Source organism: Strix aluco, chromosome 5 (genome assembly GCF_031877795.1).
Source record: "Strix aluco isolate bStrAlu1 chromosome 5, bStrAlu1.hap1, whole genome shotgun sequence".
Lineage (NCBI taxonomy): Eukaryota > Metazoa > Chordata > Aves > Strigiformes > Strigidae > Strix > Strix aluco.
Window position 1 is genome coordinate 82885622 of NC_133935.1, and position 18396 is coordinate 82904017.

Consider the following 18396-nt stretch of genomic DNA (forward strand, 5'->3'; position numbering starts at 1 on the left):
ACTGAAATCATTCCTTTGATATTGAAGCTGAGTATTTTCTCATTTAAGTGCCAAACACCGTCTCCCTCGTGCCCATAGGGCTTTGCACTGTGCTCGAGCACTCCACCTCGCTAATTTACTGCTCCCCTCCACTGCTTAGCTTGGATGCTGGTCTATGAAAGGACGGTTACAAGCTTCGGTACCACAAGATTTTAGGAGCTTATCTTCATTCATTAGTTGTTCTGTATCAAGTTTAAATGGTGGATTTCTCAAGTTAAGCTATATTTCTTCTAATACTTTTAGTTTGGTCTGTTATTGCAGGTACCATCTATGTGATGTGGAGAGCAAACACAGTTTGAAATAGGATTGCTGTAGCAGCTATAGAACATCTAAAAGGAAAAAAAAATAGGCCAGACCTTTATTAAATTTTAAAGTATGCCTTCGCTACACTCTTGTAAAGATCCAAATAGGGTATTCAAATCTCTAGAGATCACCACTATAATTTCTTTATCATGTTCCATTTAAAATTTAATTATGTAGTCTACAACAAGAAGTATCCGAGTACTCTAAATAGGTCATGCAATGAACAACTTAATATTATAATAAAGTTTTCCTTGTGAAGATCCGTCCTTTGATGCGCTGTTACACACAGAGAGCCTTTCTTCAAAAAAAACCCCACAATATACATTCATAGATATAATAATGTCATTTAATATAAAAATTGTAAAGCTTCTTTACCATATTTTAAGTTTAAATTTTCAATTCCTTCTCTAGCCTGAGCTTCCCAAAATCATCAGAAATAACTGGTAAATTAGAACTGACATAATATAACTGTGCTGAATATTTTTGTATCTTTCCACAGACAAAGTTAATCTATTATCTTTCCTTCTAAATGATGCCCACCAACTCAGATTTTTCTACTTTTACCTATCAATGATACACATTCTTCAGTAACAAGAAGTAAGGTAATTCCTTCTTCCTCTTAAATATAATAATTAGAGAAAAATCAGCAGTATTTCATGGAAAATTACTATATTAAAAAGTCACCATTTACCAAGACACTTTGTTATATTTGTGTTTTTTAAAATCCACATACATAACCTCCCTTGATTACTATAGAAGAACTGAAAATATTCAAAACTATTCTCTTCTGTATCTTCTATTTACAGGGCTTTCTGGGAACAAATCCCTAAGTTCTCTTCTTGAATTCAACTATGTAAAATTCAGAAGGGCATTTTGAGAAAATTTTTCATCTTTTTTTTTTTTAAATGGCAACAAAAAATTAGTGTTACCAGTGCCTAATATTCTGATTACAGACAAAATATTCTGATTACAGACACATCTGCTCACACTTACACTGCTTGCAGTGAACACCCCTCCACCAAGTTTATGAATGTTTGAGAAGGATTTGGTCAGTCTTGGACACAAATATATCCACAAGTCATTATTGCCCTGAAAAAAGGCATCATGTTTGCCTGCACAGATGAGAGTTAGATTTCTAGCATTGCAGAGGTTTTTTTCTGCCCTATAGGACAAAATACAACAAGCACAGTGACTATGGGAAAGCAGTTATTAGTTTTATCATTTCAGAGTTCAACACCTAAAATTTTAAATGCTATAAAGTAGTTGCAGGCTAAAGGTGAAAGAAGATGTGGTGTTGGTGGTGAAATTAGACTGTTTCACTGTTATGAATTAATAATAGCAAAAGGGTTCACTTGAAGTTTGAAAGAAGAACAAAAAATATTAGATTAATACATCACAACATAAGATTAAAAACCCAAAGGAACTGCTTGTTTAGAGAAATGCAGGAGCAGGTGAATCCCGGAGAAGGCTGGAGGACTAACCAACCTGCGCACAGCTGTAAACATTTGTTTTAAATCAAGACAAGATCATTGGTTTTAATATTTATAACACAATTACAATGCCTCGTGCACATTGCTTGTATAATCTGATTTTTACTTGCGACATCTTGCCACAGTTGAAATTAAAGCCTTATGGTAATAATTCAAAAAGCACATTTAGGCAATCATTAATGGCAAGTATGAAACCGGATGTTTATTCAAGCAACTATATCTCCCATTTTAACTTTAATTTAAAGTGAAATTCATTTCTGCAGTACAAGAACTTCGTGTTTCCAGTGTATTAGTCATATAAAACCTAACCAATTGGGGCATGCAGTCAAACTGGAAATATTTTAACACTAAAACCAGTAAAAGATACAGCTAAGCATTGTTATTGACATTTCTAATCAAGGAGACAGCTGCTCTGTTTTACTCTTCTTCATACATTTAAAAAAAAAAAAAAGTAATTCTTTTGTGATGAAGATGAATAAAATCTTTGACGTGTCAGGCAGTCCTGATCATTGGTCAGCACTTCAAGAACTTTGTAAAATTTCACCAGTGTATTTGCTTACAGAACTGAGGATATCAAGTGATAATAAGTCATAAAACGAAAGGTATCTAATAAATGAACAACTGATATAAATCATGCAAGTTTGTACCTATAGAACAAAGTAATATGTTAGAGGGGGAAAAACCATCACATACAATGAAAATCTACATTTTTACAGTTTATCAATACAGATAAGCCACCTAATATACACCATAACACCATAAAGGCAGACATTTTTCTCTCCCTTAGAAGCAGAAATAACTTGTATGTATTACCGTGCTTAAAGAAAACTGAATTTCTTGAAGAAATACTCTTTTTTACATTATATATTGTATGAACTACAACACTGGTATTAATCAGAGGATAACAAAACCTCCCAAAACCATGACCCCATTAAAACCCCCTGCACCTCAGAGAAAAAAACTGGTGGCAGAAGATGCACGAGGACTGAGAGCACCATTTTTTTTGCTCACCAGGCATCTCTGCTAAGTGACAGGTTACCACATCAGATTTTTTTTTTCTCTTTTCTCTCCACCCTTTTCTCTAGCTGCATGATTACGGCATTTTATTGCGTCCTCTGACAATATGTAGGCAGGTCTCTCTTCAAAAGCCTTTATTGCAGCCTGGGAGTCTTGTCTAGTTCTATTATTTTATGAAAAGCTTTTTCAGCATAGAACAATTTGGTTTAAGCTGCTTTCCTGTTTTCCAATTGAAAATACCTTAAGATCATAGTGTTTTTTCCTCCTACCTCCAAGTTTCCTTCCCCTCATCCCTCAGGTGAAATTTAAAGCAAAAGCCAAACCACCTGCAATGGGTGTAATTGCACAGCTGGAAGAAAGCCACATCTGGGGTTTTTCTCATCAGGTGCACAACTGTGCTAAGCCTCAAAGCAACATCAACATGTTGCTTTAAGCTGTGTGGTTTTGGCTGCACCAGTATTTCACAGTCATTTGTCTGTCTGTGGCATGCAGTGTGTGTTCTCCTCTCTGCACCCCCCTGTTCTCAGTATCCCAGCAGTTTTCCTTAGGAAAAGGATCATGTTCTGGCTCAAAAGGTCATGCTTCTTTCATCATCTTCCAGACACCGATACACAGATGCAGTTTAGAGCAACTTGCTTACCTTGGTAATGTTCCAGATAACTCTGTGGCAGTCTCTCTGAAAGACACAAAGTGAGGAAAAATTAGCTTGTGTTTAAAGAAGCTATAAAATTTTAAAGACGCCTTTATATTGCTTATATTTTATAGGAGTGCAGACACACACTCAGAGCTTTATATGCAAATGCGTCATTTGCAGATGCGACGTCCACATGATCATATACACAAGAATGTGAAAAACAGATGATGGAGTGTGATCTAAGGATTTCATCAGAATAAAGTTCTCAATGGTTCAATTACTCATTTTTTAGGCACAAAATTATCACTATTTCAAATGCCAGCACTGTATGATCCTACATAGCCAAAACGTAGCAGTGGGCCAATTTTCCAGTGGAAAAAGTTCCCTTTTTTTAGTACTGCAGCAAAAGCAAGATATTAGACAGATTTATAAGCATGTCATGCACTCAAAAAACCACCATGTTAATGTTAAAGCTTCTTATATTGGGTTTTAGGAAATAGATATTTTCCAAATATGTGATTTTTGATCCAATTTACTTGTTTGAGTCTGTTTTGTGAGTTTGCAATTTGTTTGAGGGAAACTGAGTGTGAGATAGTGAAAGTAGGCTAATGTGGCTGGTATGTCACATTAAAGCACAATTAAAGACATTATCATTACCTATGTACACAATCCTTAAAATACATCCCTGATCTACCACCACTGTATGCTCCTCTCCAAAGCATGTTGGCTTAGAACTTATCCAAAGATCAGGAAAACAGTTGAATATCTCCATTCTCCTTTCTCTCCCATGTATAAGACCTTAAAAAACACCACAAGGAAGCATAAAGGGGTTTGTTCTCCTACACTTGACCAGAGGTCCATCTCATTTCACACTTTGATTGTCCAGTTATGAATTCTCTGTCCTATGTTTAAGTTTGCTGCATGAAAGATGCCTGGTTAGTTCATGCCCTATTTGCTTCTGTTCAGATCCAAATTGCAAAATTTCACATCTGTAGCTTTGAAGTTATGGTATGGGACAATTCTCAACATAATACTGTCTTCTCCTTGTTTTCAGCAGAGGAACAGAAAATCCTTCCATCCACTTTTACATACAGGATGAAAAAAAAAAAAAAAATTTTGGGTTTTTTTTTGGGGGGGGGGGGGGGAAGGTGGGTCTCAAAATCATCCCAAAACCATGGATCTAGTGATCTGTAAGTATGGAACCAATATATTTTTGAAGGCTCTTGTAGAGCTTTACCATGTTCTGAAGCCCCCCCCCTTTTTTTTTTGATGGGGCAACTACAGAGTTATTATAGTAAAAGCACAAATTCAGAGCTCTTCTTTAGTTCTAGACCCCCATGCTTTTTGGTACTATGGGAACTATGAGCAGGTACAGGGGTCTTGTTTTTTTATTTATTCCTTTTTTTTTTTTTTTTATTCAGTGTCCCACAGTGACACCCAGGCTTTTTGCTTAATGGTTACACTGGCAGTTGTAAACTCATTACAGTGTCAGAGAAAATAAAATGGTCACTCTGAACATGCATGGCTTTGCATTTTCATTGAGTCTATCTTCAAGCTATGCAGTTTGCTGGTCACAGAATGTTGATTTAAACTGCCCAGTGTTTTGCTTCAGAAGGCACAGAGCACAACTGTGTTCAGTGGTTGCAAAGAAGAATAAGCAAAGAAATAAAAAGAGGGCTCACACCCTTTTCTTGCACACACCATTCAGCTACAGACCAGCAGATGCTTAAGCCCTCTCAGAAGAGCAGTTCCCACCCCAGCAGAAGCAGACAGGTATGTATTTAGCAGGTGCCTGTAATCAACAACATCCATGATATAAATGACATCAAAGGTGAGAGCCAGGAGCAAGAGGAAAGAAAATGAAATTAGAGTGGAGCAATACAGACTTGGTTTCTATGGGGTAATTTGATACACCCATATATCGTAGATATTTTATTTTCATTAAACTCCTGCCTATTGGTATCATACCACCTTATTTTTCAAGCCCTACTCATAACTTGCACAGCTCAAAGAATTAATATGATATTTTCTGTAACCTATCAAAGAACTGGATCACTAAATGGCTCCAACAGTCCAGAAGTTTTTCCCTTTCACCACTAATCACAGGCATCATCTCCTTTCATTGAAATGCTTTTTTTTGGGAATGAACCTGGACTAAAAGGTCAAGCTGGGGTGTTTCTTTTTCTTCTTCTATAGGGACTCCCTAGCCTTTAGCTACCTATTATCACTCTAATAACGGAATATCACAAACCTTATTGCTTTAGGGTATGGGAGAACATTTTATAAAATAGCAGTTTCTCATCCAGCTTAAAGAGACAACCAGGCAAATTGCAGGTGGGTATTGCAGGAAGCATCAAGAAGCAGAAGCAGCTAAGTTTAAAGGAGGATGTTAGACTGGAAACACAGTTAGCTTCTCAGCAGAGCAGTGAGTGACTGATACATCTAAATTTCTCAAGATTTTAATTTTTGTTAAGTAGCCCTCTCTACAAGAGATGCTGGTCTTATGAAAACAATTATTAAATAGTTGACACCATGGTAAAAAATCTGAATGTGATCAGAATGTTAAACAAAAAACCTGCAGGCCTTTGACATATACATTTTTAATGTAATTAATTGTGTTGCCAGTTTCACATTTGGTCAGATCAAATTCCAATTTTAAACAAAAATATGTAAGGTAATGACTTTTGAAATACAGACCAAACTCAAATAAAACTCTGAAACTCAGAAGTAAAAGAGGTGTCCAATTACTTCACAACTATCAAAAAATTTCACTGTTTCTCATCAAGTCAGTAAACATTAAAACCATATAAAAAAACTAAAGACCCCTTTAGATTATTAAGCTAAAAATATTGTTTTCCTAGAAAACAAACACAATTATCCCTGCAATCTCACTGGAAATAAATGGTACATGGACTGCTGAAGATGGTTAATGTCCACTGTAAGTGTCCTATAAATATCAGGAATTGAAACACTGCTCTATAAATATATTTCATGAGAGTTTAAAAAAGAAAATCTTATGGAGCAAATTACTCATCAAGAAAACCCTCAAAGTTTATTTAAAGATAATGGATACTCATTCTGCAGTATTTCAAGAAACTCAAGCTAGACTTATACAACCAATTTTCAGATCCCTAGTACTCCTAAATGACACATACAATAAATATAACTCATAATTTACTGTATCTACAGGGAAAAAAAATTCTTGGATAAAAACAAGAGAAGAATAATACTCAAAGGGAAAATGAATATAAGACCATGTATTTTCATGTCCTGCCTATGATATGAAAGGATGACCTTGAAAAAGAGTGAGGATGGAAACCTAAATGCTTCATCAGGACTGCCCCAAATTCCACTGAAATCAGTGCCAAAGCAAATAGGATAAGCTAATGCACAACAACGCTAAGGACAGAGGACAGGGCTAAAGATCCTGGAAAACCTGTTAGGTGGAGGATGACATTCCAAAGTGCAGTTGCAGCATTTCCAGGAAGGTCATTTACAGTTTCCTAGCATTTTGTGTTCAGCCACACAGGATGGGTCTGGGGCAGTGCGGTCCATACATATGGAAGTTGAACGTGCTGCTGATGCCAAGAGGGTGCTGGATGGGAGGTCTGCACCCCAAAATGCTACCCCACAACATGTGGTCTTCCATAAAATCAAATTGCAGATTTACAAATTGTTCATTAGACCTATGAGGAGCTTTCGCCCACTGAAGAGGCTCTGAACATCTCCAGAGAGGGCTACGTAGCTATTCTCAAAACCCAGAAAGCCAGTGTGGGCAAACCAAGCACCACCACACATTTTGTCATTTCTCTCTACAGGCTGATAAATCCTTCCCATAGGATTGGAGTAGGATGCATACCAAAGCAGAAAAGTATAAATATTTTAGTCAAAACCTTACAGTGAAGTGGAAGTGGGAAGATCTGCATAAAGATCAGCAAACAGACTTTATTGCCTATTAGTTTTGTTTAAAGAAATTTGTTCAGGAAAAATCTTCAGAATATTTGGAGAGTGTTGTGTTTGTATTAAATGTTTTGTTCACTGAGAAATCATATAGTGCTCTACTCTAAGAGGCTGACTGGCAGCTGTTACTCACCTACATGTAGGGTTTGGCACAACACAGCTCTGAGGTTTAACCATGCAACTTTTTTGTCCGGTTTAATAGTCTACACTGAGCTTCTGCAGAGATGTATACTGAGGCACAAGAGACAGGACAGGGGTTTAAAGGGCAACTGAGGTAATCTTATGTATATTCTACTAGATGCATGCCAGGAAATTTAGCAAGTACTGAGTTCAAACCATGCGAGTCAAGACTATGCTTAGAAACGTTTTTTTTTTTTTTTTCTGCAGGATCATGACCCCTAGTGATTTGGAAAGCCTTAGGTCTCCATCAAGAACAATTTTTGTTGTGTAAAGGAAAGCATATGGATTCAAGCTAAGCAATCTGTCGGGGTGCTGGGGAAGATGCAAAAAGAAAGGCAGCAACACATTCCTGCAATCGTGTCACTGTTCTTCCTTTTTCCATCTCACACTTTGGGGTGAGGATAAAGCCTGCCTACAGCACACGAGGCACTTGAGGATAAGGACATAAGGATAGAGGCGAAGCTGAAGAAGGGATCTGTATGGTGTGCTATTAAGAAAGCAGCACAAATACAAGCAGAAAACCCCCCAATATGCAGAATATAGGAGTCTTCCAACTTGTGAAAAGAAGTGTCCAAACCCTGAGGTCATGGTTGTAGTCATCAGAGCCAGCAGTCATCATTTCAACCAGGAGGGTTAGAAGGTCCTGTCTTCTCCAAGGACAAGTGACCATCACTCATTTGGTTCCCTGGGATGTGTAGCAGCAGTTAGTTCTATCACTTATGCTCATTTTCCATGAAGCACAAAAAAATCCCAAAGGTTAAGTTGATCTTTCTGGTTTGGGTGAAATTTTCAACCCTTTACTAAACAGAGTCCTATACTGGGTACAAGCATTAATCAAACCAGAAAGGATATATTTGTGAACAGAAAAAAGTACAAGTTGAAGAAAAAGAAGGTATTTGAGAGGGATCACTCGAAAAGCTGTGTATTTTTCCAGGAATATCCACTTTGGGCATAACCAGATACGCCAAGTGTGATGATAAGGTGTGTGTAACAAATTGCAATAATGTTGATAACTAAGAAGTACTACCTTGAAATATTTCCATATATTGCACAACCATTAAGTTGTGCTTTGTTTTGCTCCACAGGCAAATCTGGCTTGCCAGAACAAACAACGCACCTGATGCTTTCGACTGCTCCTTCCTGGCTCTGCCTACAGGCAGACAGGGATCAGACACGGTACCACCAGCTCTCTACAGTACAGCCAGCAACACAAGGAAATCAGGGTAGAAAGGGGTCCAAACCACACACCTCTCAGCTAGTGTTGGTGGCTCCTGTGACCACCAACTCAGGGATATGTCCCATTAATTTCAATGGCTTTTAACCAGACCACCGATAAATAACTTTTTTAATTGTAGGGGTCCATGCTTTCACACATGCTCACTGCATGGACACACGTCAGTGATGTGACAAGAGAAAAGACAGCTACTAATTGTCAGTATAAAGCAGAACTAAAGAAAAGTTTACAAAGGGAAATGAAGGATTTTCCACTTAAAGCAGGGGAGAAAAACTGAAGAGGAATATTAAATTAACTTTAAAAGGAAGGTTGTATCAGGAAGAATATAATTGCTTAGTCAGAATTTCACCAAGACTTGGGAGTCAATGCCTCTACTCTTGCAGAAAAGTACCATGGGATTTTTAATGACCACAAATGGTCAGCACATTGATTTCACATTTCAGCTGAAAAATGGCACCTCCAAAGACACACTGTTGTCTCTGCTCTTCCTAAAATCACTTGGGGGACTATGTCCAGGTAGACTTGGAAGAATTAATAGTGCACATTGAAATATCATTGTGAGACACAAGATATTTCACTGGTCTTTGAATTGGATAGTTTCTCAGCTTTGTTAGAGTGCAGCAAAATAAACAAGCTACATTTGGATAAAATCTGGGGTTTAAATTTTGAATTCAGTTTTGCTGTAACTAATTTGATGGATTTCATAGAAAGTTTTGTTTTCTCTATATCACATGCTTTTAGCCTATTTTTTTTCTTTTTAGATTTGTTCCGTATGACCAGTAAAGAACAAAATGGTAGAAACAATTTAATCTTTAAAAAAAAAAATTAATACATTAAAAAAAAAAAAAATCAAGATTTCAAACTGATACTTCTGTAGGTATGTTATCTTTCACACAGTAAGCAGCAAATAAATACATTGCAGTTTTTAAACTTCACACAGAGCTTTGCTACCTAACAAGAACCATACATTTGCAGTAGAAATACTGCATAAACAGTCTCTGAATGTGCTATTTAAGTACAAGCTAAATACTCTTTTTTTAGGAAGTGATGTAACAAGTTCATATGTAAAAATCTATTTCTATACAAGCTGACATTCTGCAAGATTAGCTGACTGAGATAAAGGACATGAGCAAACATGCTTGTTGTTTTCTCCCATGCTTATTTTTAAAAGCTGCATTTTTCACTATTCTAAATTTGTTGCTTCTGAATTTTTCATTCCTCCTTAGGTAAGGAGGAAAGAAATCTCTGTTTATTCCGTGATAAGTGCCTGCCACCAAAAAAACATAAGTCCAGCGTACATCCAGTATACAAATAATACCCCAAATAAAACATGCCCTCTTAATCATGACTTATATATCTCATAAAACTTTAAGTTTCAATTCAACACCCCCCCCCCCCCCCAACATCTTTGAAGACCACAATATTATAACTTGCAAGTTAAAGCCTAATTCAGGCCAAATCCTCACTCCTTGCAATTTATCTACAAATCCCAGCTAAGATCTTGGCCTCTTGTCTAAGTACCCACCAAGGACGTCAGATGAAAGCTCCTCTCTCTTACATCTTCTGTTCTGTTATTAAAGAGCAAGATAAAAAAGAATAGGTGGAAGAAACACAGCAGTGTGTCCATTTTATAGATTGGTAATGGGGGCACGGATTGGATGCAATTTAGCCAGGGTCATCAGGGAGAAATGCCAGGGCATAGAGAAGAAATGAAGAAAGATCCCACTTTGGTGCTTTACTCCAAGGTCAGACACTGCCATCGTGGATGCACAGATATGGCTGTCGCAGCACAGGGACTGCCGTTACCGTGTGTTTTCTCAGGGAATTGCTGCATTTTGAAAGTTAATGACTCAGAAATGAAGGAAGGAAGCACCATGGGTACAGAATTTGGGGCTTTGGGGCACAGCAAGCAGCAGGAAGAACATGTAGGAGAATCCACCGCGGTACCAACTCCTACATCTTCACCCTGTTAGTACAGGGAGAGAAAGAAGTGATGTACAGACTCCTGCCTCAGGGAGCTGTATGAGCTCAGTGGGAGGCAAATACCCTCTGTCTCTCTCCAGGATGAGAAGAAAGATCATCCAAAAGAGAGCAGATGTTCCTCTGCATATGCTCATTAAACCTACTGTAACCTCCCTGGGTAGAAAATTTTGCACACTTGGTATTTGACTGACCTGTAGTTCATGCTACCATTTCCATTGGTTGCAGTGTTATACTTTATCACCATCTCTTCTCCACTGTACAAAGGAAAGGAGGGGAATCACGCCTCAAGTCTCAGCAGTAATTTGAGGTCAGACTCAGTTGTACAAATATAGAACTGAAGGAGAACTCTGGGCCATGTGTTCGTTCTACAGAAGAATCATAGGGTTATAGAATGGTTTGGGGTCGGAAGGAACCTTAAAGATCATCTAGTTCCAACCCCCCTGCTATGGGCAGGGACACCTTCCACTAGACCAGGTTGCTCAAAGCCCCATCCAGCCTGACCTTGAACATTTCCAGGGAGGGGGCAGCCACAGCTTCTCTGGGCAACCTGTTCCAGAGCCTCACCACCCTCACAGTAAAGAATTTCTTCCTTATATCTAATGTCAATCTACCCTCTTTCAGTTTAAAAACATTACCCCTCATCCTGTTACTACACTCCTTGATAAAGAGTCACTCCCCATCTTTCCTGTAGGCCCCCTTTAAGTACTGGAAGGCTGCTATAAGTTCTCCCTAAAGCCTTCTTTTCTCTAGGTTAAATAACCCCAAGAAGTCATATGATCAAAAGGATGCATAAAATATATGAATGTCCTGATTCAGCCAGGATAGAGTTAACTTTCCTTGGGCTGAGAGGGAGCACAGCTAGAGGGCCAGACCCAGATCTGTCATTGTAGTGTTCCATATCATATGACCTCATGCTCAGTATATAAGGGGATGCATGCTCTCTTGTTTTGTTTTCGGTTTCCCAGTCGGTGGTGGGATTTCTGGTGCAGTCGGGATCACTGCTGGGGGTACCGGTTGCCAGTCGGTGAGCCACTGCTCTATAATACCCCTTTGGACTTATTATTGTTACTGTTGTTTTGTTACTATTACTATTTTTTTTTTTTTATCCAACCTACAAAATTTTTTTTGTTGTCCCTCCCCTATTTCACCAGGGAGGGGGGGTTGGAAGTAAATGACTGGCTGAGTTCAAACCACAACAGTCTTCTGGTGCCCATTGTGGCGTCTGGGCTTTGAGATAACGACAGAATGGGTAATAATGTTGATTGCTTGGCTCTTTAAGATTTTATCACCTCATTTGCCATATGTATTTCCCATGCTGTTGCTCACCGTCCGTGAGAGTTGGGTTAAGATTTTGTTTTTGCTGTACTATGTGATGCTGATCTATGACAGGATGCAGTCATTGGTCCTGTGGCTATTTATGTTTGAGAAATTCAGGATTTTCAAATATCATTGGAGCACTGACATTCACATGGTCGTCTTACTGCTAGGAGCTAGTGTGTTCCTGCATGTGGTTCAGGTTCTGTTCAGGGTTAAGCAGCCATTTAAGAGTATCACCTGCAGATCTACCCAAATGTTGGAGAATTATTAGTGGCTGGGGGTGTGGAGTAGCATGGGCAAGTACCTAGAACAGTGGGCACCTCCGATGTATTGGAACTTCACTCCTGAACAGGTGCAGAATCCTGAAGAGCTAGTAAAATATTTGGAAAAAGTATGTTGTCACCCGGGTTAATTCCAGAGAGGCACAGCTCACTGCAACATGCTGGGGCCCAGCCCACACCTACTGAGTGCTATTAAACACTGTTCAGGACCCTCAAGAGGAAGAGAAGGGCTCTGGATCTGGTAACGAAATAACAGAAACTGTATCCCCTACAACCCCGAGGACAGGCGCTGCAGCTGAACCAGAGAACCAACCCATGACAGTGTCAGTTGCTCCCATACATAAGAAGAAATACACAAGAAAATCCCCTCGCAGAGTACAGGGTGACAACACACCAGGCCCATCACAAGAACAGGAGGAGGAGACACAGCCAGTGATAGTCACCTGACCCTTATCCCTGAGTGAGCTGCGAGACATGCAAAAAGATTTCAGCCACCATCCAGGTGAGCAACTCGTTATCTAGATGCTCCAATGCTGGGATAGCGGGGAGAGTAACATGGAATTAGAGGGTAAGGAGGCCAGGCAGCTGGGGTCCCTGTCTAGGGAAGGGGGCATCGACAAAACCATTGGAAAGAAGACACAAAATCTCAGTCTCTGGAGGCGACTCCTGTCAAGTGTGAGGGGGAGGTATCCCTTCAAGGAACATTTTGTATGTCATCCAAGTAAGTGGACCACTATGGAGAGAGGTATTCAGTCCTTGAGGGAGCTAGCCATGTGGGAGATGTTTCACTATGACCTGGATAATGCACAGCTACCCACAGATCCAGATGAAGTCCAATGCACCTGGCCCCTGTGGAGGAAGTTTGTACAGAGCACACCATCATCATATGCCAATGCATTAGCAGCAATGGACTGGAGAGATGACAAGGGACCAACAGTGGAAGAATTGGCTTGACAACTACGATAATATGAAGAAAGTAGCTCTTCCCCCCTCATTGTGGCTGTGGAGAAATCATCTCAAGAATTTCAGCAATTTAAAGAGGACATGTCCTACTCCCCACCTGCACGGACTAGGATCTCAGCTATTAGGAGCAGTTTCTCTACTTGAGAGAACCGGTACACACCATGGGGGAAGCTGTGGCATTGCCTATGTAACTATGGAGAAGACACGAAGACATGGATGGAAAACCTCCCTAACTCCTAGAAGAGTGGGTAGGCGAGTTGGAAGGAAGAACAACTACAAAATGGGGTTCTTTTAGGAGAAATGTTGCTCCGGTTTCCACTAACCAAGTGCCCAAACAGAGCAGAAAGGTTGACTTTGCTCACGATCCTATGAGAAGAATTTCTGATTTGTATTCACAAGAAGTGAGTGATCAAGATGAGACTGAAACCTGTGCACACCACACTAACCCATTTGTCATTAGCAGGTGTTATGACCAACATTGGAGGGGTCCTGCCTCCAGCCAGGCAGAGAACAGGGACAACTGAGTTTACTGGACCGTGTGGAGTCAATGGCCTGGCACATCTGACCCCCAGCAGTGGGTGGTGGGGTCTTTAGTGGACACTGCTGCTCAATGCACCCTAATGCTGTCAAATTTTAAAGGGGCAGAACCCATTTGTATTTCAGGAGTGACAGGGGGGTCTCAACAGCTGACTGTATTGGAGGCTGAGGTGAGCCTAAGTGGAAAAGAGTGGGAAAAACACCCCATTGTGACTGGCCCAGAGCTCCATGTACTCTTGGTATAGATTATCTCAGGAGAAGGTATTTTAAGGACCCAAAAGGGTGTTGGTGGGCTTTTGGTATAGCTGCCTTGGAAACAGAAGAAATTAAACAGCTCTCTGTGTTACCTGGTCTCTCAGAGGATCCTGCTGTTGTGGGATTGCTGAGGGTCGAAGACCAACGGGTGCCAATTGCCACTACAACAGTGCACCGACGGCAATATCGCACCAATCGAGACTCTGCAATCCCTATCCATAAACTGATTCATCAACTAGAGAGCCAAGGAGTCATCAGCAAGATGCATTCCCCCTTTAACAGCCCCATATGGCCAGTGCAAAAGTCTAACAGAGAGTGGAGACTGACAGTGGACTATTGTGGCCTGAATGAAGTCACACCACCACTGAGTGCTGCTGTGCCAGACATGCTAGAACTTCAGTACGAACTAGAGTCAAAGGCAGCCAAATTGTACACCATGACTGATATTGCTAACACATTTTTCTCCACCCCTAAAGACTGTCGTAGTTTGAACTGTGCCGGTAGCCAATCATCACGTGGCCAGATGTTTACTTCCCCCCACCCATCTCCCTGGTGAAATAGGGGAGAGACCAAAAAAAAAAAAAGAAATTCACAGGTTGAATTAAAAAATATTTAGTAATAGTAACAAAACAACAGTAACAATAGTAAGTCAAAATGGGTAAAATGCAGCAGTGGCTCACTGACCGGTGACCGGTACGCAGCCCACCCCCAGCAGTGATCCTGACCGCACCAGAAATCCTGCCGCTAACCAACCCGGAAACCTAAACCGAAATGAGAGAGCACGTGTCCCCTTATATACTGACCATGACGTCACATCATATGGAATACTCCAATGACAGATCTGGGTCTGGCCCTCTACATGTGCTCCCTCTCAGCCCAAGGAAAGTTAACTCTATCCTGGCCAAAATCAAGACAATGAAGAAAGACACAGAAATTATTAAAGTTCTATAGATGGTGATGGCCTACATGCTTTCCTTAGTTTCTAGGATGTTGTACGGGGCTGCAGTAAATATCTTATATTTAAGACTTTGTCATATCTGTGTAGGGCGCAGGGAGCAGTTATATGTGTACAAGCATCTTTCATGATGTAGCAGCTGTTGGTCAAATGTTGGTGTCTTCGGTGATGAATGCCAAAAAGGAAAAGCCACCCTAACAACTGTTTTCCATTGAATGCCCACACCTCACTCTTCCACCCCCTCCCTCCAATTTCATGTGCTAACAGTTCAAAACTTTGGTATTACGTGGAATTGGGTGCTTTCACTAATATACACGGTCTTGAAAACACTCAAAAAATTTGGAGGTTTTATTTAAAATTATTTCAGAGAAGTAACTGCTGATTTTCCACCAAGAAAAGCCTACCTTGAAAATGGCATCTCATTCTGTTCTCAAAATACTTTACTGAATCAGAACAACTTGGATACTTTAGCTATGTTTTTTGAAATACTTATTCATTTTCTTACGCAATGCAGACTGGGCAGACACATGCATGTGGAGATCTCTGAAGTTTTGTGAAGCTGATGGACTTCTGGAACAAAGTGAGATGCTAAAATATAGGCACCTCAGAAGCACTAACATTAGTTAGGAAGGGGATGGCCTTGCTTGCTCAATTCAATATTCAGACAACTTGTTTTCTACAGGAACTACATTGGCAACTACCAGGGGAAAAAAGATCCCAGAAAACAACAAACCCACTGAAAACCCCACACAGTTCCAGGCTTTGGGGTCTTCCTACTTCCAGTTTTAAGAGCAGTGAACTCTCAATGCATTTTTCCACACAAATGCAGCGAATATCAGAAACCTCACAAGATCAGCTCTTGCTGAAGTGTCATGTCATCCCTGAAGAGGGATGCTGGGCACGGCCACATGCTGTGCCACAGCCAGATGCAAGCTCCTCTGTCTACACTCCCAGAACAGAAACCAGCTTTGATAAATGCTGCAGCTATCTCAGCCCAGCATAAGGAAGCATTCAATGACTTTGGAAAAGCCTGTTTTTCTTTATTAGAGTTTTCATCAGATGGGTACAGGAACTACTGAAAACAGTTCACCTCCACCTGGAACACCAGTGTTGCCAACATATCCTTCAGATGCATGTCCATATTGTCTTTTAATCCACCTGCTGAAATAGTTACTGCCTTTCTCTCTACTGGTTAGGCAAGGTTAAAGTCACTGCTTGGCTTCTTTCTGTCCTGACATTTCCTCCTTGGTATCCAAAAAACCAACCATGTCAGGCTGAAACATGGGATGGAATAAGAAAAATGTAGAAAGGACTCTGTGAACAAGCCTGGCAGCCAGCAGTCTGTGTCCCATTAGCTGCAGTTCAAAACAGTCCTTATACTATTTCCATAAATACTGCAGTATCTTCAGGAGTATCTCAGAGCAAACTGCAACAGATGTTGGATGCTATTATTTCTTCATTCTTGTTCATTTGTTGTTCATCTGTTATTTTTGCCTTTTTTTCCCCCTCTTGCCACCTGCCCATCTACAAATCAGAAGTGTTTAAAAAATACAGTCAAGCTTTGTGCTTACTGGTCCCTCCACCACTTCCCAAAATTAATGGGGCAGGAGAAGAAATGAGATAAAGATCTAATTCACTGTCTTATTTTGAACCTTAAAAGGATGGGTTGATTTTTGACAGCCCTAAGCAGAAAGAATAAATCTGCTGAGCTGGCCAACTCAGGAAGCTGAACTACACAGGTACCACTGTTCTCTAACAAGTTCATTAATGTTACTGAACAATATGTTGATGGTGTTGTGAAATTATTACATAAAGTGTTTTAAGGTGTGAGTTACCAGTGATATAAATCTACAAGCAAGTCCTTTTCTCCCCAACCACATCCAAACCAAAAGATGTTAAGATAGTTCTTTAATGGCAAAAAATATTAGGCTGTAATATATAGCAGGTACATCTATTAATCATCAGACCATTTATGTTCTGTAATTCTACCACAGTTAAATAACATGGACTACTAAGTACCTGAATCAGCTATTAGCAAGCATTCCTGCTCATTAAAACTCACTTATTTAGACTTTAGCAATGGTAAATGTAACCAGCCCTGGAGGAGTGTCACAGTGCTTGGAAATGGCACATTAAGCTTCATTTACCCAACTACACTCCCAGGCAGAGGGGGGAGGGAAAAATATAGTGATGGTCCATAACGAAGCTCAGAAGCTTTTTGAAGCTGCATTAAGAAAATGACAAATCTTACAAAGAGAGCCATAAAGCTTCCTCAAGTACAACAGTTCTGCAAGGAGCTATTTATCATAGTTTGTTGAAAAGACTCCTACGTTTAATACTATTGGACTGTGAGAGCTGATTATTAAATGTAATTACAGAACTAGCACAGAAATAATAATTTATTGCAGAGCATAAGCAACACTGTATTAACAAAGAAGAGTGGGGAACATGTTCAGCATTTAGAATTGTATCATTAGCTTTTCTGGGAACATACACAAATGTATACACATTTAATTCCACATTAGCTTCTAACCAGAATTATCCTTCAAGAATTTCTGATCAGGGTCCATGCATTCATCTATACTTGGGAGTGAGAAAACAGTAGCCGAAGTGGATTGCTATTTGGGTTTCAGCTTTTATTCCTTTTCTGCTTAACACAGATTTATTAAAAAACACCCACAGCCTGCTGTCAAGAAATATTGCTCACATTTGCTTATTAGCAGCCCTTGCAATAGATACGTTTTTGCTACGGTGCTGCCATTTGAAGTGAACACTTTATTTAGAACATGCCAGTTATCAGAAGATTCTCCATGCAGTAAACCTTTTGAAACAACAAGTTTTGATTTCTCATTGCTACCTGCAAGGATGAGTTTAACTGGTATTATATGTACATCTTTGCATGCTTGCTTGTGTATCCAGCCATCCCTTTTACCTTTTTTTGCTGTAAGTGATTTCACCTAATTTCTTGATGCTGCTTCTCACTCTCAGAAATCTGCCACTCACTTCTCATGCATCACTTCTTGTCCTTCTTGGTGAAACCCCTTTTTTAAAAGCACATGGTTCTTTTGTAAAGCCTTCTCTACCGTTTTGGAGTAGGCTTACACCTAAACTACAAAGCTGAACAAACTTAGAAGAACAGCTCCTTACAACCGAGGCTAGAGTTTGTGCCAGTGAGCAGAGCGAAAAACCAGCCCTATCACAGCAGCCTAAAAGGTCTCTTCTGGTCCACAAAGTTTAAGCTGAATCAA

At 39.9% G+C, this 18396-nt stretch overlaps 1 protein-coding gene across 1 annotated transcript in view; it reads right to left on the bottom strand.

Moving 5' to 3' along the window:
• The window catches only part of CELF2 (CUGBP Elav-like family member 2), a 386251-nt gene that overhangs the window by 312686 nt on the left and 55169 nt on the right, over nucleotides 1-18396 (bottom strand). The window contains exon 2 of the mRNA XM_074828029.1: nucleotides 3490-3525. Coding sequence (XP_074684130.1) covers nucleotides 3490-3525 — 36 coding nt within the window. The remainder of the gene's footprint in view (nucleotides 1-3489; nucleotides 3526-18396) is intronic.